The following is a 19,278-nucleotide window of genomic DNA, read 5'->3' on the forward strand; positions in this document are numbered from 1 at the left end:
AAAGGGTGAGGCTGCATCCATTGCAGCTCCTTTCGGGGACTTCCTGCGTGGTCCATCTGGATGCAGGTGTGTCCTTGCTCTAAGGCACTGCCTCTTGCTCTGACTTTCCCAATCCACGCTTTTCCTCCCAAATCGGGGCAAGGCCTGGCAGCAGCCAGAGCAGGGTGAGCAGGAGGCCCCTCTTGTGGAGGGACAAACCTCCCTGCATCCAGCTCAGGGGGAATTCAGCTGCTCCAGCCTCGAAAGGAGCCGTGTCCCCTGTGGCTTCCCGATGCGCCTGGAGCCCGTGGGTTTAATGGGAGCAATTAGCCCCGGGGAAATCTGCACGAGTCGGGGGCATGTTTTCTCTCTGTCCTGTGACGTTTCTGACGGGAAGCTGGAGGGTGTCCAGGAACAATTGCTCATGCTTGGCTAGCAGTGCCGGGCTGGAGCCAGCCGGGGCGGAGGCAGCGCAGGTGAGAACGCGCAGCTATCGCTCAGTCTCTGCCTCTGGCCTCGGCTCAGCTCAGCTCCCGCTTCCCTCGCCGCTTGTTTTCCACTTTGAAACCGCTTGCCCGCCTTGGATTTGCCTGTCCCTGCCCCCTGGACCCGGCTTTCCAAGCCGCCACGCTGGGATGGCAGAGGGATGCTGGGCGCTCTCCAATGTCCCCTCCTCTGCTGTGGCAGCTCAATAGCTACTCCCCCCTCATGCTGTTTCACAATTACCCTAAAATTATTTTCTCTGTAAAAGCCAACCTAATGGTGCTTTTCCAGGGGCATTTACCAGGAACCTGAGTCCCACTGTGTTCCCCCTCGTGCTGGCCGAGCTCTCTGGGCTTTTCCCAGCGCGCAGCTGCGGAATATCCATCTGACCTCGGTGACCCTGCTGCTTTTCCAGCAGGAAGCCTCCAAACAAAACCCGATTCACTCAGCAGCCCCAGGGCTGCTTGTGATGCCGGGAGCTGCGTGTGAGGCGGGGAGGAGGCTGACGCTCTCCATCGCCTGTGAGCGATGAGGCTGTGCCAAAAAACCCCACTTTTGCTCCCTTTCCCCATCCGGCTGGCACCGAGCACCCCGAAATCACACCTTGAAGGCAGATGCCGCCCGGCGCTGCTCGGAAAAGCTGCGCCGATGGCTGCCCGGGGCTCCGGTGTGGCTGCTCCCCGCCGGCCGGCCCCGAGCTCCTCAATGCCGCCTCTGTTCTCCCTCTTGGGTCGAAAACGCAGCTTTTGTGAGCTCAGCCCAGCCGCAGCCCTTCGCCGGAGCCCCAGCGCGTTCCTCACGGCCGGCAGAGCGCAGCCCAGCTGTGGCCGGCTGCCGCCTCGTCTCATTTATTTATTTTTGCTTTTGGCCAGCAGCTCTAGTTGGGGAGAAGGGGACATGTGGCTGCTGGGACCCCTCAGTGGAGACAACCACTCGCCACCGAAATGCTTGGCTTCTCCCTCAGGTGGCTGCCGTAAGCCAAAATGCCTGGGGGAGAAGAAGAATGAGCTACGAAGAGGGGGGCTAAAAATAGGCATTTTAATTAATGAAATGTGAATTGGAGGGGCCAGCTCGGCACTGGGTCAACATCTGCACATGGCAAACGCCCTGAGACTCCCTGGGCTTCTTCCAGGTTTGGCCACCCACCAGTGCTGTTAGCACAGATTTCTGGGCTCCCCCCTGGGCAAGGCACACCCACCAATACTAAGGAGACAGGAGATGCTTTGGACTCTGTGCTGGTGGTTTTGCTTTTAATCGGGTAAGTCTGACAGTCTTTCAGCACCGCCGACTTTTGAATTTCACAGTCGCTGCCCCACGGGGGCTGGGGGGGGGGGGGGGTGGGTTACAGCCCTGGGGGCTCTCCCAAGATCATACAGAAGGACACGTGGTGGTCTCCAGCTAAAACGTGACCTCTCTTCTGGGTGTCTCCCTTTGGAGTATGTTGTGCTGCTCTGATTTTTGGGCTTCTCTCCTTGACCAGCCTCCCCCTCCTTTGCACATAATAAATAAATAAATTCACCTGGTATGCAAATACGCAGGGAAAAAAAAAAAAAAAAAAAAGGAAATAAACCCAAACGTCCAAAGCCGAGTTTGAGGAACACCAAACCATAGTCACCTCATTTTGTTGCAGCCCAAGTGCCGTCCAGGGCTCTGTGGGCATTTTCCAGTCTGTGCTGGTGTATGAAGAAGGCACTAAACCAAGAAGGTCTCTGGGGTCTGGGTGCTTGCTGGCACCACAGGGATTTTGTCCTTGCCCCGTCCCAGCTGGCGTGGGGGGTGGCAAGGCAGAGGTGCTTGGTCCCGTCCCTCTCTGCTTGCCACCACCCTCCTCTTCCTCAGTGCAGCTCCCGAGCTGGGGAGGCGGCTCTGTTGCCGACCCCGCCGCCCCTCACCTTCACCATTTCCCCATTCCCAGAGAAACTGTGCAATTCAGGCTCTGCAGGACCCTGGGGCCAGCTCTGCCAGCATGGCTCCAGCTCCTGGGGCTGCCACCTGGCAGCAGCGAGGAGCATTTTCGGGAGCAGGGACCCCCCAGGTCATCTCCGGACCGGCCGGGAGCGCGGCCGCAGCCCCTCGTTCCGGCCCGCACCATTACGTGACCCAGGCGGGCTGTGCCTCCTCCAGCAGGCTGAAGGAGCGGTTGGCGAGCTGGGCGGGGCTGCTGGCCAGCTTGTAGCCAAAGAGCTGCATGGCCGGCGCGCAGGCGTCCTGCACCACCTGCGCCAGCTTGAAGGGCATGCCGAAGCGCCACTTGTCGAACTGCTCCGAGGAGTTCTTGCACGTGGAGTAGACGCCGTTGCCGTCGCGGGGAGCCTGCGTGTTCTTGCCGATCCACTCCTCCACCTGCGGCGTGAGGGGCAGCCCGGCGAAGCGGAACATCTCCCGAGCCTTCTGCAGCGGCGCCCGCGCCACGTCCTCGTAGCGCACCAGCATGTACCGGCCCCGCAGCCAGCCCGGCCGCCGCAGCCCCAGCTCCGCCGACACTCGGATGCTCTCGCAGTTGCCCCGCAGCCGCTGCACCTCCTCTTCGCGCAGGGGAGCCTCCCCTTCGGACGCCCACTTCTTCCAGGTCTCGTACTTGCCGGAGAAGGCCACCATGCGAGAGGCCAGCACGGCGCGGGGGTCCCGCACCAGCTGGATGATGCGCAGGTCCAGCCGGGGGTCCTCCACCAGCGGCTGCAGGAATTCCAGCTGCCGGATGCGCACCGTCTTCAGGGCCACGTGCTGCTTGCGCCGGCACGCCTCGGCCGCCAGAGTGATGTTGAGGGGGCCGCAGCGGCGGTTCTTGCAGTAGTACTTCTCAAAAACCTTCTTGGTGCTGGGCGTGCAGACGGGCTCCTCGCACAGCGAGTGGCTGGAGCCCCGCCGGAACAAGAAGGGCGTCAGGTGGCCCTCGGGCACCGGTGAGATGAAGTTCTCTAAGATGTAGAGGTCGCAGAGGAGGAGCTGCTTGAGGACGTCTCGGTAAACCAAGGCTGAGCCCACGGCGCTGGCTCCCCCCGGCAGGAAGGTCACCGTCTTCTCGACGTGCCACAGGGGCTCAAAGAGGTAGAAGATGCTGCCCTGCTGATTGAAGAATTCCCCGACGAAGGAGGAGCCGGTGCGGGTGGTGGCCATCAGCAGGACGTGCCGCCGCGGCCCGGGGTCCCCGTCGCCTGCCAGCTGCAGGGTGATGTTGTACAGGTGGGACCTCAGCTGGGAGAAGGCAGCGTCCAGCTCCTGCAGCGAGGCCAGCGAGCCGTTCTTGTCCGGTGCTGGGCTGACCTCCGTGCTGTTGGCGTCCGCCAGCGCCTGCGGGGACTGCTTCAGCTTGTCCGACACCCTGTGGGGAGACCCAGCCCAGCCTGGAGGACAGCGGGACCACCCTGCATCCCCCCCCCCGGGGGCTCCTGCTGCTCCCGGGAGCTCGGGATTGGGGGAGAGGGGCTGCAAACCACGGGGTGGCTGGGGTACTCGCTGCCTACCTGGAGATGAAGTTGTTCTCCTTCTCGATGATGACGAGGCTGATGACGAAGACCAGCAGGACGGCGTACTTGCTCCTCATCTTCAAGCAGTGCAGCAGCTCCCGGATATCCTGGGGTAAAGCGCGTCGGAGCTCCATGGGGAACACACCCAGGCCCCTCCTGCACGCTGGGAAGGTGCCTTGGGCTAGGGCCTCGCCAGCCCCGCCTGTGGGGAGAAGAAGGCTCAGCATGGCGATGCCTCCCTGCGGGCAGGGTCAGAGCCCGACAAAGGCTGGACAGGAGCAGTAAAAAAGGGGGAGCTCCTCCCTACTGCTCCATCCCACCCCCGAAGAGCAGCTGCCTGAATGCCCCGTCGGCTGCTCCTCCTCCTTCCTAAAATATATCTGTCTGGCACGACCCCTTCCCACGCTTCCACCAGCTGCCCCTGCCCCTCCTAAAACCCAATCCCTGCCACCCGACAGCTGCCTGCTTCCCACTGGCAAAAACCTGCTGCTGCCAGCCAGGGAGCCACGGTATCATTCGGATTTTTGGCGCTTTGTGGCTCCCAGCCTCTGGAAAGGGGAGGGTTGGAGGCTCCGCTGTAGGGCCCCACTGTGGGGCTGAGCAGTTTCCGCCTTCCCCCGGCATGGCAGCAGCAGCTGCTGAGCCTCGAAAATGAAACCCAGAGAGTTTTCATGAACTACAGCGGGCCGGAAAACGCTGCTGCCGCCAGTCCCCCTCGGGAAGTAGAATGCTCTGGGGGAGGGTTTTGCCAAGAAAGAGAAAAAAAACCCCAAACGATGGTGTAGCTGCTTGGTGTGGGATGCAAAACCAGGCGACTTGCAGAAAATACCCACCCCCCTCGTCTTTCCTCCAGCCCCTGAATCGGCGTGCTGCTGGAAACCGCTCTTGGCCGCACCAAACCCACACCCCAGATGGAGATTTTGGGGACCCACAGCTGCTGTTTTGGTCCCCAGTGTGCAGATTTACACCCCTGGGCCTTGCTGGCACCTGCCACCTGCCCGCCGGCTCGGGTGGGTGACGCTGCTCGCTCCTCCCGCTTTCTTGGCCAGACTTTCGGTGACTCAGGGAAAGTCTATTTAGGCTTGGCTTGGCTCCACCAGCGCGACCCTGGCAGCCCGTCCCACCCCTGCTTTTGGGGCGAAGGAGGAGAGCCAGGCAGAGCCCCATCCTTTGAGGGGGGCCCCGGGGTTTGCTGGAGGGGAGATGCCCTGGCCAAGCCTCGGTATTTGCAGAGCGTGAAGCGGGGAAGCCCTGCCAGGCATTGCGTCACGTCCCAACCTCTTCCGCGTCGTTCTCGGCCAAAATGTGCATTTTTTAGTGTTGCTCCCTGAATGCCCCTCCGGCCGGGAAGGAGGGAACATGGGCAGGAGGGGTGGGATGTGCCCCGTGGCCAGGGCAGCGCCCCAGCCTGTCGGATTCCCAGTCCTCTCTGTGTGAGGACCAGGAATTTCCCAGCTTGAGCAAACCACTCAGCTCCCGAGGCTTGGCTTCCAGCCATCTCCTTTCCAGCAAGACCTTCTAAAAAGAGACATCCACACCCACGCACCCAGGAAACTTAGGATTTAGTGGGATGCAGGGACTCTGGAGAGCCCTGGCAGCTCCAGAGCCCTCCCACAGTGGTCCCCAGCTCCCTCCTTTCAAGATCCCCGGCACACGTGTGTGTGTGTGTGTGTGTGTGTGTGTGTATAACAGCCCTGTTAGTTTAGTTTGTCATCGCGCCACTCCTCGGGGACAGGCCAGCAGCCGGGGCAGGTGCCTTTCGGCAGCCACCCCCATATCCCCCCTCCTCGGTCGTGCCCCCTCGATGACAGGACTTGTCGGAGTATTTGAGCAACCGAGAGAAAAAAAAAATCAAATACACACAGTCCTCGGTGTGCGGCCGCGTCTCTCAGCGCCCGGCGGAGTCCCGGCAGCCCAAGGGGAGGTGATCTGCATCCCTGCCCTCGCCTGGGGCCGGGGACAGTCCCGGGCTGGGGACGGTCCCCTCGCTGCCCGCAGCACGCACGCCCCGGGGATGGCATCCACCGCTTCCTCAGACAAATCCCTGGGCAAAGCCAGCCCGCGGCTTTCCCCATCTAATGCCCCCAGCTGCCTGACCACAAATGAGCCACAGACCAGGAATTATTCACAGGGATGACACAGAGAACCATGTCCGGCAGCGCTGGCAAAACCCTCGCTCACAGGCCCAGACATAATTCCTTAAATAAACAGCCGGCTGCAAACGTCCTGCCTGGGACCCGCGGGGCGGCAGCGACGGGCGCGGGGGCCCCGGCAGGGCTGGGGACACGCGGGTGACCTGGTGAGGCTGCCTGGGGCTGCTTGGCATCCTAAATCCCTTCCTCGCTGGGGCCCGTGAGGAGCAGCCCGGCTGGGGCACTGTGCAAACCCACAAGCGCCCCTTTGTGAGTGGGAACAGAGGGGCTCTGTGTCCCCCGCACGTTCCCCTGCAGGGCGCGGATGGACGAGGATGGGATGGATGAGGAGAGCACCGGGATGCTGCTCTGCCAGCGCCCGCTCCTGGGGAATGCACCTGTGTGAGCAGACAGATGGATGGGCATCATCCCTGGAGACGGCAGGCAGCGTCCTCTTGCTCTCCACGTCCCGAAGCAAAGCGGAATAATTTCCAGGAATGCTAAACTGAGATGCCCCAGATGGCAGCACCCACGGCTCAGATGCTGCTCCCTGCCTTTTCCTATCCCTCAGACTGGAAGTGCTTTTCAATTCAGCAGGGACGGCTGCAATTCCCATTGCGGAGATGATAAGAGGATTTATGGATTTCCCAGAGGAGTTAAAGCCAGAAAAGGAGCTTTTTTTTGGTGGCGTTGGGGATTTTGTTCCCATGCAAATCTGCCCAGGTGGGATCTGCCAGTACTAGCAAGTTTAACTTAACCTTGCCACAGCAAGAAGGAAGGACTTGGTCAGTAATGGAGACACCAAATCATTCCAGTCTGCTGGAGCAGGTTGGTTCATGGGATGGATGCTCCCACCGGTGGTGCAGGTGGGGTGAAGACAGCAGAGAGGAAGGAGGGAAGGGATGGATGCTCCTGTCACCCTTCTGCAGGGCATTCCACAGGACTGCCTGACTGGAAGAGCAGAGCAAGGGTTTTCAGCTCAGTTTTGGGAAAGGGAAGGTCTTACACAAAGCCTTGGGGCACTCATTCCCCAACTCTGGCTGCCCCGAATCCCCACCAGGTGAGATCCAGGAAAGAAAAATGCCAGATGGAGGTGAGACTGGATGAAGTCACATTTTCCTCGGGTGACTCAACGGGCAACAGCTGAGCTCTGGACACAGAAAGGCGATGAAGAGCCCACGTTCCCTCCCTGCCTGAGATCCTTCTGTCCATCCAGCCCCCATCCACTCCCATGCATCCCTCCATGAGCTTGCTGCCCTCAGTGCTGCTGCTGCTGCAGCTCTGAAAAATTCCCTCCATTCCCTCCACGGTCCTTTGCTTCATCAGAATTCCAGCAGACACTCGGACCAGCAAAACACAGGGGCAGAACAACAAAGAGATAAGGAGCACGGGCTTATCTGCTCTCCCTGCTGCTCTTTGTCTGCAACCTGGGAAAAAAACCCCTCTATATTTACTCTTTCAACTATTTCCGCTCCCAACTTCCTCCCGAGGCTGGCTTTGGGAAACGTGCCACCAGAGCTTCCCACTTTGCTTTCATCTCCCAGCAATTTTCATCCTGGTCCTGGCTGTCCTCCAAGGCATGGCACGAGCACAGCACTGCTTCGGTTTGCCCCGCGGCGCTGCTAAGGAGCCTGTCCAGGCAGGTATTTTTGGTTAAAAACATGTCCAGTCAAGCTAAAAAAAGAGAGGGAAAAAAGCCACCTCCTAGGATGTTTACAAAGTTGCTGAGAATAGTCACAAGCCTCATCAAATTGAAGCCTGGAAAGTGCCCATTGGAGGAGAAAGTTGGGAATGGAAAGTCCTTCTGACTCAGAGGTTACACTCAGGAGCAGCAGCAGAGGAGGGTGTCGGTACAAGCAGGCCCCACTGAAACAACTTTGTTTTCATTGCAGAAGCTCTCAGACTCCAGGTGCATGAGGTTGTCTTTGTCTCCTGTCCGCTCTTTACTGTCCCACCTTCTCTTTGTGGTGACCCGGATGAGCTGTCCTTGTTCCTCGTGTCCCAAAAACCACTGAGCAGAAGGGGTGTAGAGGCTGGTGAGGGCACAGTAATGTTGTGACAGGATCAGCAGAGGCCTGATGGCCAGGACACACTGGACATTTCTCTCCCTCACCTTGGTGGTGTCCAAACAGAGGTGTTTTCTCCTGACCCAGCAGAGAGGAGAGCTGCTGCTCCTGCCCCTGGAGAACCTGATGGGACTCAGAGACATCAGTGCTGGGCGTGGGGGTAAAACACGAGCATCTGCCAGGCAGGGACCAGCCTCTGCAGTTGGACCTGGACCAGGACCCGGCTGAAACACCTTCAACCATGAAACCAATCTGCTGGAAACCACAGACACGGCTGGCGTGGGGTTTGCAGCACCACCTGCAGCAAAGGTGAACGCGCCGAAGTGCTGGGCAGCGAGGGGGGCTACAGAGCAGACCACCAAGATGGGTGAGAGCACTGCCCGGCCCCGTTTGCCCGGCGCCAGTGGCACAATGCCGGCTGCTGTGCGTGCCGGCGGCCCCCGGCCACGCTGGGAACCGCAAATGCCCGTCCCTGCTTCAATGAGCCCTTTCTTTGGGGCGCGGAGCCCACGGTCCCTCCCACCGCCCCACACTCCTTCCCCTCGCTGCTCCACGCTCGCCTGGAAGCTCCTCCGCCAAACCCACCCCAAAAGCAGGGACACGGCGCTCTCTGTGCCCGCCTCTGCTCCCCTTTCAGCCCGAGACAGGCGGCTGTAGCGCTCCAGGGATGCAGAAGGGACTGGTGGCAAGAGATGCTGGCCCTGGGGACAGTGACCTGTGCTCGAGTCAGCACAGGGAGACTGGGGGTGTGAAATCGAGCCGTACGCTGAAGCAACATGGCAGATGTGGGAAAACTGCACAGTTAAATCCCTGTCCTGGTGTAGCGTTGTAAATCGTTGGCTGTGGAAAAGGGGACGCTTTCCTACAGGCACCAAAGCCAGGCTCGGTGCAAAGGCAAAGGCAGCGGGGTGTGGGCAGCTCTCCCCAGCGCGGCCGGGAGCAGCTGCTGAAATCCCCGCAGGCTCTGAGGGGAGACTCTGCTGGGATGGCCTTTTCCCCCCAAAGCACCCCCATGCCATCCAGGCCCCGTCTGAGGCCGTGAGGGTGTCACAGTCCCAGCTCCGGCAGAAATGTCGCCAGCCGGGAGCCATCCGAGGGCCAGCGTGCCCCGGTGGCCCCGGGACAGGAGGGGAAAGGGTGAGAACAACTTTCCAGTGTTCCCTGGTAGGGGCTGACAGGACGGATGATGCAACTCCGGGATGGCTGGGAGAAACTCTCCTTTTTCCAAAGTCTCCTTCTGTCGCCCCAGCCGCGCTCCGCTCCGGACGGAGGCTCGGCGCTGCCGCCGCAGAGCTCGATCCTATTCCACTGGGTTTTTTTTTCCCTTTTTTTTTTCAAATTTTTTTTTTTTTTTTTTTTTTTTTTGTTTTGTTCCCCGAAAGAAAGCTGCTGAGCAGTCATGTGCTGGGAGACTTTCGGCGGCAGGGCGCTGGGATCCGGCTGTCCGCCGAGGGGAGGAAGGGAGGGAGGCAGCGCCGGCGCTGCCCCGCTGCGGGAGCGGGCGGCGGGGGGCCCCGCACCGAGACAAAGGAGCGGCCGAGGCCGGAGGGCGCACAAAGGAGCCGCCGGAGCCCGGGGCCGCCCCGCGGGGGGATGCGGCCACCGAGCCCCGGGCTCCCCGCCGGCCCCGCTCCCCCCTGCCCGGGGTGCGGGAGCTCGGGGCCGCGGCCCCTCCTCGCACGCCCAACTTCCCGCAACTCCCCGCCGCGCCGGCAAAGAAAGAGCCGATCCCCGCCGCCATCCTCCCCCTCGCCCCGGGGCTCCCGCTGCCCATCCCTCCGCTCCCGGCCCCCGGCTGCGCTCCGGCCCCGGCCTCGTCGGTCCCGACCCCCGCTGCACCTACCCGGCGGCGGCCGCTCCGCGGGGCGAGCTCGCCCGGTCCTGCCGTGCGGGAGGAGAGAAAGCAGCGGGTCCCCTGCTTTTCTTCACGGTGCTGTCATCCTCCCTCCCTCCTTCCCTCCCTCCCTCCTTCCCTGATTCCCTCCCTCCCCTCTTCCCTCCCTCCCTCCTTCCTTCCTTCCTTCCTCCCTCCCGGGGCAGCGGCGCCTGGACGCGGGTCCCGGGGCGGGGCCGGGCAGGGTCCCCGGGCCAGCCCCCCGCTGCCCCCACCCCGACACGCCACGCCGGGAAACCGGGAGTGGCCGGCCCCAGCCTCGGGATCGCTGGAAGGGGCCGCTGGGGTGGGGAAAGGGGGGAAGTGAGGTCCTGGGAGCTCACAGACATCCCGCAGAATTGTCCCATCTGGGCCAAAGCGAGTCCCCTCCCGGGCACCACGGGGTGATTTGGGCTGTAGGCTTCCTGTCCAAAGCAGGGTCACACTGGGATGGTCAGAGCTTTATCCTGCAAACTCCAAGGATGGAGCTAGTACAATCTCTCCTTGCTCACTGTCGGACTGGAGAAATTGTTTCTTCTTCTATCCACAGCAAACCTCTCCTACCCCGGCTCTCACCATCCTATCGTGTGAGGAACCTGGCTCTATCTCTGTGACCATCTTGTGGCAAGGTTCCTCTTTGTTATCTTCAGCTAAAACTGGCTTCAAGCTCAGCACCTTTCTCCTCCAACTCCACTTTGTCCCCATACAGGAGCTGTGGGGGGATTGGTCCCACTGTGGTGTGCTGTGCTGTGCTGGTGAGGTCACATCTGTGTGCTCCAAGAGGGCAGGGAGTGAGAGCATCCTACTGGGAGCAGCCCAGGAGCATTGGGGACACCACCTGTCACTGTCCCTGCAGGGCAGGCTTAGGGTCTGGAGCATTAAATCCTACAGAAATTACTACTTTGGTTGAAGTGCAGAAATTCACCCAGCTCCCTCAGAGCTCTATAATGTTACACATCGAGGAGCTGAAAGATATCTGGCTCTGCAAGCAGAGGGAGATCCAAAAAACTAGTCCCCATAAAAACTTTCAGCCTTCTTTCACATTCCTGGCATAGCTTTTCTGCTACGCGTGTGGCACAGACAGCAAAATGCAAGTTTTCTTGGCATTTAAGTGTGATGACTGACATTGTTCACTGCTCCTCAGTGGCTTCCTGTGAGTCAAGGTGATGGGGATGGGTTTGCATGGAGAGTGCCAGCAGCTGGTATGCAAACAGCAAGGCAGAAAGCCTGGGTGTGATGTTCATGGTCTTGCTTCCTGGAATCCTTCCTTCCTTCCCTTTCTTTTCACCTTCTTTTCCTGCTTTAGCAGGCACCCACAGCCAGTGGCTCTGCAATCCAGCTGCAGCTAGGCAGGATAGCTCTGATAACTCCGGGGGATGAAAAGCAGTGTCCGAGGAACTCTGCCTAAAGGAGACAAACCCAGGGCTGACAGGATCAGGCCTGTGTAGGCTGTCAGGTTGATCATATCAAAAAAGATCAGGTAAGTCTGTCTGGCCACACACCACAAGAGTTTTGTGGGGTTTTGAGACGTGGCAAAACAGTTTCAAGCTCCTCGCTTGTTATTTCAATTGGAACGGGGCATTCTGCCTCGGATTTTTGGGCAAAGACCTCGGCAAAAATACAACCCTGATACGTAAATAATTTTGAGAGGCTGGCGGGCAGCTGAACACCCATTCTAGTGGGGTGTCACTGTCTTTGCAGGGTGCTTTTGTGGTGGGTGGCAGGAGCACAGGAGGGGCACGGGCTGAGCCCGGGGCGTGCTCGCTGCCTGCTCTGCATGCACACGTGGGGCTCGGGATGGAGATCACCTTCCCCTCATCAATAATGAAGCTGCCACGGGGAGGAACAAAGTGTCTTCTCCACCCCTCACACTGCCGAGAGAGGCGTGGGAGAGGCAGGGAGTTGTGTTTCCTTCACTACCTGCGGGATCACATTCCCTTAATCACCCATTCCTCTTCCCCAGGGATGACGGGGACGCTTCTCCTCGCTCCCCGTGTTGCACATGGAGCTCCTTTGCGGGAGGAGGCAAAGGAGCAGTGCCCAGAACGACATCAGGAGCAAGGAAAGGGCGACGTGTCTCTATAGCAACCAGGATGCTCTGGGGTTTTGAGGAATAAAGGAATCTGCTGGCTGGTTTTACGCCCTCGGTTCAAGTTGATGATGTGGCAGTGACCGGGTTTGGGCTTCAATTTAAAAAAAAAACTCCACTTTTTTTTTTTTTTTTTTTTTTTTTTTTCTCTAAAGCAGCATCCGCCTAGGACGTCGGGATGATAAAAAGCATTGTCCCATCTCGCAGGATCTGCTTCAACAATTTGGGTAATAGTTGTTTTTTGGGTGGTAAAATCGACTTATATCTTAGGAGACAAAATAGGGGGGTTGTGGAAGTTTGAGTTAGTCTGTAGGGAAGAGAATGATTCGAGGTAAAAATGAGGTAATCAACAGGTAGGAAAAATTTTGTCTAGAAAACTTTAGGTGATCTGTAAGGCACAGTGAATATTTTGGGGGTAAGATCTGAGATGACCTGTAGGGGACAGGATGACATTTTTTGCAATAATCTAGAGGTAATCAACAGGGGTTTTTTTTTAGTGGTAAAATGTAGGCAATCTGTTGGGGAGAGAATGAACATTTTGGGGATAAGATGGAGATAGAGTTCTTTTGATTGTGAAATCTGTACTGATCTGTAGAGGACAAAATGAATTTTTGAGGGCTAAACGTGAGGTAATCTCGAGGGGACTAAGTCTTCACCACAGATTATTGCACAATATCATCTTTTCAGTTTTAAAAACATCTAAGTCAATGAGCAGCAGGACTGATCCATGTCCCAAACCACTTCCACCTTATTTAAACACCAGTGGCTTCATCTGCTGGGAGCAGGAAGTGGGAAACCATGCAGAATAAATGTAGGGAGATATCAGGGAGCTGCAGACTGGTTTGGGTTGGAAAAAAACTAAAAGATCACCTAGCTCCAATCATGAAATCTACTTTTCCCTCTATATTATGTACAGCCCTTTGAGCTGGTAAGAGTTAAAAGCAAATCTCCCGATCCTCAGGGAACAGGCCAACTCGCACTTTCCTTTGACATAATCAAGCATTGCTGTTTCTGCACCTTTTTGAGTGTCCAAAGCTTGTTTAAAACAAAATGCCTCATGTGGATGCTGGGTGTGAGAATAGAAAACCCCAAAGGATCCAATTTATTGGCAGAAGACTTTACAATTCCTCCTTTTTTTCCTTTTCCTGTGGAATGCAGAACTAAGATTTGAAACTTTTCTAGGGTTTTTTTGTTTGTTTTGATTTTTTTTTTGTTTTTTTGTTTCTATGAATAATTAAACACTTCTATTCCCTCCCACTGGGAAACCTCTCTCCTTGCAACCATCAACGGAGTGTTCCACCCTGTCTGCCGCTGATGGATCCTACGTTAAAGAAGGCTGTAAAAAAAAAAGCCAAGCTTGGAAACTCGGTGTTTTTACCCCATTTTCAGAGCCCTGGACTGCAGCTGCTGCTCTCAGCGCTCTCCTGCTGCCACCTGCCGACCGATCTGCTTTTTCTGTTCCTCCTTCCCCCATCTCTTCGACAGGTTCACCCAAAAAAGCTCCTGCCTGCTCCCTGCCTAACCCTTGTCTCCCCTGGCAGTGCCTGTTCCTCTGCTGGTGTCCCAGCCACCATGCACAGCTGTGGTTACCGCGCTGAAAACAGAGAGAAAAGACAGCAACACACACGGACCTTTTTGGGGAAAAAAGGCCAACTTTATTGTACGGACATTTTGTATTTAAAGTGTGTTACGTGCAGCTAGGACAGGAGAGTAGTTCATTGGACAATTGGGAAAAACATCCTTGGGACAGTATCCCACGGGAAAGACACCAGGTCTTAATTTTTATTATGAATTCCACTCTGTTTTTCACCATGTTATTACCTTGGGAGACTTGCTCCCTAACTGAAGCTGCAGTCAGCTTGTCAGCCTGGGAATGGAGCTGAGAGTCAGGAGAAATCCAGACCTGAAAAGAATTTCCAAGCTGTAATTCCCTAGCTCTCTAAATGTGTGTGTCCACACACAGCCCTGGTGCATCTTCTTTTTTGTCATCAAAGAAGAAAAAGCAAATTGCCCACAAAGAGGGCAGCAAGCCCAAACGGTGGCCCCAGGGGCTGGGGGAGATGACAGCCAGCAAACAGCATGAGAAGGGCTGTCCCCAAGCCAGCAGGATTTGCTGCCTGCTCAGCACCCGAGGAATGAGTTCTCCTCTCCACGGAGAACTGGTACTGGGCCAGTTTTTATCCAGTACCTGTGGACACAGCTGGTTTCTCATGTTTGCTTTCCTGGCTGTCTGGCTTGTGCAGCCCCAGCACATCCCATGATTTGGGATCTCCAGAGAGACTTTCAGTGGATCTTTCCCCCACTTTGGCAGCAGGTGTAATTAAAACAAGCCTTCATAAATGAGGGTGGGAATCTGATGTGCTTTTGACTGAGCTCCACTCTCCCTTCCACCACCACCTTCTTCAGCCCCCTACAAACATGTGCAGAATCTTCAAATGACCCTGCACCTCATTTTCTGTTCCCTTTTCAATTCCACTTCTCTAAAACTGCTGAGGGCGAAATAAAGAAGTTGGTTTATTTTTAATCATCCAAACCTGCAATGCAACAGATTCACTTTTGACATGATGAGAGCAGCTGAGCCAGGGGGATTTCTGTCGAGAAGAGAGGCTGGAAAACCTTAAAGTGGTGACACCAGTAGAAAAAGCCTCTGATGTCCCCTATCCCAGCAAGGCCAGTCTGCTGCTCTCCCAGGTGAGCAGGAAGCCTTGTGCTTTCTGGTTTGCCTTTTGAAGCTTCTGTCACGGAGGAAAAAAGGCAAGTGAGAAGAGAGGGGGGATCACATGCAGGCTGCAAGTGCATTTGTACCAGTGTCATTGGCTCTGGAGCAGCCCTGCAGTATAAAAAATGCCATCATGTGGCTGTCAGCATCTCAGTAAGGCCAGCAGCATCCCCAGCTGGGTAAAATCCGTGTCTCCCTACTCTCTACAGACCTGAAAACTCCCCATGTGACCAACCCACATCGTTCAAGGAAGGGAACTCTATTTAGGATCAACCAAGTATAGCTCTTTTTCTTTCTGGCCAGCCTGTGTGTGAAGAGAAAAACCCAGTAAAAAGGAGCTGCTTGTGCTAAATGGCAGCAATCTCCCACTCTGGGCCACAGTGGGAGAGAGTCTGCAAAATCATGAATTGTCTCGTTCTCTCACCTCAAAAAAGAAAAGGAAGTGAGAGTCACTTTGTACTGGAAAGTTCTGAGCACCCAGAAAACCTGAGGAGTGACTCAGGTTTTTGGGTGCTGAGCTATTCAGCCAGGATGCCCACTGGGTTTTACTTGGGAAGAGCCACAGGCACAGAGCAAAGTGTGGTCTCTGCTGCAGGCTGTCCTCTTCTGCTCCTCACCCAGAACACCACGAGTCCTAAGAGTATGGAAATAAATTCTGGCATCAGTGAATTACTAATATCTAAGCCAAACCCTTGGTGTCAAGATGTTTATGAAATGGTGTGGTTTTATCAAATGTTGACCAAACCTTCAAGAAGCCCTAGGTTGGAAGAGGTTCATCAGTGAGGTTTATTGGTGCAGCTCATTTCCTTGCCCTAATGTGTTATTTGCATCTCATCTTTTTGTTGCCCTGCCACTTCATGGGGTGCTTAAATCCACCTAATGCAGGGGAAGGACCATCTGTGCCCTCTTTCTGTCCATGACATGTGTTCCCTCTCCCTCCCTTTGTGACACCCGAGGTAAAGTGAGCCTGTAATCTTATCTTTTATTGCCTTTCCTTTGCAGGAGGAGTTTAGAGTTGAATCCCCATGATCTTCCTGATCTGTCTGGATCAGGAGCTGTTCAGCACTTCTGATCAGTACTGGTCTACTCAGGGTCAGTACAGCAGGGAATCCCCTTCCAGCACCAGCTCAGGCATGCAACAGCTCCAGTGTGAGCACCACTCAGCCCCTGGGTGGCTTCTGACAATCCCCTAAAGTCACGCTGTGACCTCGTGGGTCTGTTTACCAAGGAAAGATAACACCTCTGCCTGGAGACATTTCTGGCTTGGTGATAACCAAATCCTCACTGCTTTACACACAATGAGGAACCAGGACCTTTGGAGCCTTGCTCATGACAGAGAAGGATTCAGATTCTTTCTTTCCAAAAAAGAATCTGAAACAAAAGCACCCGAGCAGATAAAGGACAGAGAACCAGTATCTGCCCAGAAGCCTGGGGAGTTCACTGGGATGTCCATAGGGTCAGCCAAGCCCTGCAGCTGGACCTCTGAAAGATCCACCTCTAGGAAATGGCACTGCTGCATCCTGGCAGCCTGGAAGGATGGAATTGCTTCTCCGCCTCAGCTGCTCTAGTCGTGGTGGGTCTCATTCGAAAGGTGTGCTGTGGAATGAGAGATGGTGCTTGAGCCTCCTGGTACAGAACCCGTGGGTCTCAGGGACAGAGGTGCACCAAAGCACCTGCTTCGTGTGCACACCTGGAGGAGGAACCAGTGCTGCCAGCAGGGAGGCTGTCACTGCAACAGCTGGTCAGAGCAAGCTGGGGAAGGCCAGACACTTTTCCTAGAAATCACTGCAAATTCCACATATCTTCTGATCGCCCCAGGCAGCAACAGCAAAACCAAATAAGAGCAAAACATGTTTGCTTTCTAAGCTTCCCTGTGAAACAGGGAGCAGCTCAAGACTGATAATCCTCATTTTTATGGAAAAAAAGTTTCCAGATCTCTCAAGTTTTATTAAGTCTCATTTGCAGATCTGCTGTCAAGGACAGAACATGGTGCTGAACCTTGAACCACTAAAGGAGCACAGAGAGAGAGACCAGCTGCAGCTGAGCATGAGAATTACAACCTGAGGGGAAGCAGCTGCTGGATAAGTTTAAAAAGCCACTTGCAGTGGCCTAGTGAGGGGAAATGGGGATGGTTATTTTCCAGCAGGTTTGTGGTAGGTGCTTGAGTTGTCTTGGGCTGTTTTTTCTCCCTGTTCTTCCACAAGGGAAGTGTGTTAAGCCTGGAATACCCTTTGCTGCTCTCAACAGAGTGGGTTTTTGCCTTTTTTTTTTTCTCCTTTCTCTTTCATGGGCTCAGCTGTGCTTTTGTTCTGCAGATGACTGGGTTGTAGTGCCCAAGGTTGAAAGTTAACTCCTACGCCTCTCTGCCCTTCCCTGGGTAAGGATAAGAAGGGTTTTGTTTCTCCTCTGACATTCACCATGGCAAACAAAGCTCAGCAGAATGGTGAGTTTTACTCCAGCTATTTCCTGGCAGTAGCTGAGCTTGTGTGGGTACATGATGCTGACTTTCTTAGGGCCAGGATTAACAAACTGAGGGTGAAAATAAGCCTTTATTGATTTTTATTTTTTTTTTTCTGTGAAGGGCAAGTGTAAAGACACACATGAAGTGCTAATCATGGAAATTGTGATTGCCCTGGAAAACCAGGGTGCCAATACTTCATTAGTCAGCACTGCCCATGGAATTCATAAAGCATCTCTATTGCCTGTGTTGGCTGTTTTGAGGAGGTGCTCCAGTGTTTACTTAGCTGCTGTTGAGTGAATAGTGGGAAGGACACAGGAAAGGAGATTGTTTCAGGGAATCCTCTTGTGAAATCCAAAGGTACTGAATAGCAGCTCTTTGCCCTCCTTGTGCCACAATCCTGGTGGTTTTTTTTTCCCCCCTGGATTGAAACATGCTTTTGCTTTATGAAATTGAAAGGTGAAGAAACCCTAGAAGAGGCTCAGAAAGTTTTCTGTGGCATGCCTGTCAGACTTGGAGCAAGCAAGGGATGAACACTTGCTCCAAACTGTTAAAATCCCAGACCTAGCTGGGCCAGTGGAAGGAGGAGTTTGAGTCTCTGGCTGTATTTTTACCCTTTTTAGAAGAGGGCAGCTATTCAGATGAATCTGGGTGTGGGTTGTATCCACATGATGAAGAAAGACCTTGTGGTGGGAGCCACAGTAGCTGCACTTGCCACCTTCCTGCTGTGGCCTCATGACTCTGATTAATCCAAATCTGTGCCACTTTTGGCCACAATGATTGGCTGCTGCTGCTGCAAACTTCACTGAAATCCCCAGCCTGGCTGAAAACTCCTGGGCCATGAGATCACACTGAGGAGGTGCTGCCTGATGCTTTTTGTGACCTAAAAAAAAAAAAAAGAACTGCAGACCTTGCAATAGCACAGAATCCAGCGAGCAGCAAAGCAGCAATCCCTGCCTGACTTCTCAGGCTGTTTATTAAGATATTAAACTGCATGATTTTCCTGTCCTATTCTTTCTCTCTTTCCTACACATCAGATCTTAGCTCATGCAAAGTTTTGAGGACAGCTTACTTGGGCTTTTATTTCCTGTCCAAACTCCTGTTTTGTACCTTCTTCCCCAAATAAAAGGTTCTATTTAGTGCCTTCCTTTTTGCTTTGGAAAATGAAGGAAGAGAAAGCAAGTATTTCAACAGAGAAGGAAACTGTGTAAAGAAAGTCTGTGAGGGGGTGGCTGTGTCTCCTCAGCCTGGTTCTTTACAGCAACCTTAGTAGCTGTTCTCTGGCAACTCTTATTTTTCCTGCAAAAGCTGTAATTCTTTGTGCTTTTCCCTAAAGCTGTAGCTCCAGGAGTCCCGTGATTATCTAATCACTTCTGTGTGAGCCCAAATGAGTCACAGCAGATGGAAAACACTGGATGGCAATAACCTCTACTGCTGAAAAAGCCCTAAGTGTGGAAAAAAAAAAAACCAACTCCTAAGTGTAATCCTGGAAAACCTGCAAAGCAGAGACCAAATGAAAGGAACTCATCCCCATATTTTGTATATATTTTTTGTTTCATATATTTGTATTGAAATATATTTTAAAATCTAGTATACATTTTCATTTGTTTTCTTCCTGGATAACCTAGATATATAGTTCTGATTTTTTTTTTTTTTTTTTTTTTTTTAGAGAAACATATTACTTTGCATTTATAAAAGGAAACCCTGCTTCAAAGGTTGTGGCAGAGATTTATCTGGCTGCAATCTTACTGTTTTTGACCCTGACAAGATGACACAATGGGAGCAGGAAGAGAGCTCTGCATCTTGGTGCATACCCTTTAAAACATTGATGAGCTGGTGCTGCACTGTTGATTCCCTTGTATTTAGGAGGAATCATCTGTTTTTCTGGCAACTCTGTTGCTGTTCCAGATCTTGCTAGAGTTGGTAAGAAACCACGAGGGGAAAGCCTTTATGGCTGCTGTTGATCTACTCGGTTTGAAGTATCAGTTGCCTTGGGATATGGTTTGCCTTGA

General features: G+C 54.6%; 1 protein-coding gene and 1 long non-coding RNA gene across 3 annotated transcripts; one reads left to right on the forward strand and one right to left on the reverse strand.

The window, feature by feature from the left end:
* Nucleotides 1–1,483: 1,483 nt before the first annotated feature.
* On the reverse strand, nucleotides 1,484–10,072 carry CHST3 (carbohydrate sulfotransferase 3). Of its 2 annotated transcripts, XM_088168702.1 has the most exons (3): nucleotides 9,971–10,072; nucleotides 3,927–4,131; nucleotides 1,484–3,784 (listed from the first exon to the last, which is right to left on the reverse strand). In XM_088168702.1, exons 2-3 carry the CDS (start codon nucleotides 4,061–4,063, stop codon nucleotides 2,554–2,556), a joined length of 1,368 nt encoding a protein of 455 aa, XP_088024828.1. In that variant the 5' UTR covers nucleotides 4,064–4,131; nucleotides 9,971–10,072; the 3' UTR covers nucleotides 1,484–2,553. The 2 variants fall into 2 exon arrangements, with proteins under 2 accessions (XP_088024828.1, XP_014738829.2); XM_014883343.2 differs by lacking the exon at nucleotides 9,971–10,072 and having other exon boundaries at nucleotides 3,927–6,168.
* Nucleotides 10,073–12,221: 2,149 nt separating this feature from the next.
* On the forward strand, nucleotides 12,222–18,856 carry LOC148222899 (uncharacterized). Its single transcript, XR_015805016.1, has 2 exons — nucleotides 12,222–12,316; nucleotides 15,811–18,856. It is a non-coding gene; the product is annotated as an uncharacterized LOC148222899 (long non-coding RNA).
* Nucleotides 18,857–19,278: the final 422 nt, after the last annotated feature.

This window comes from Sturnus vulgaris, chromosome 8, assembly GCF_052056855.1.
Source record: "Sturnus vulgaris isolate bStuVul1 chromosome 8, bStuVul1.hap1, whole genome shotgun sequence".
NCBI classification, from domain to species: domain Eukaryota; kingdom Metazoa; phylum Chordata; class Aves; order Passeriformes; family Sturnidae; genus Sturnus; species Sturnus vulgaris.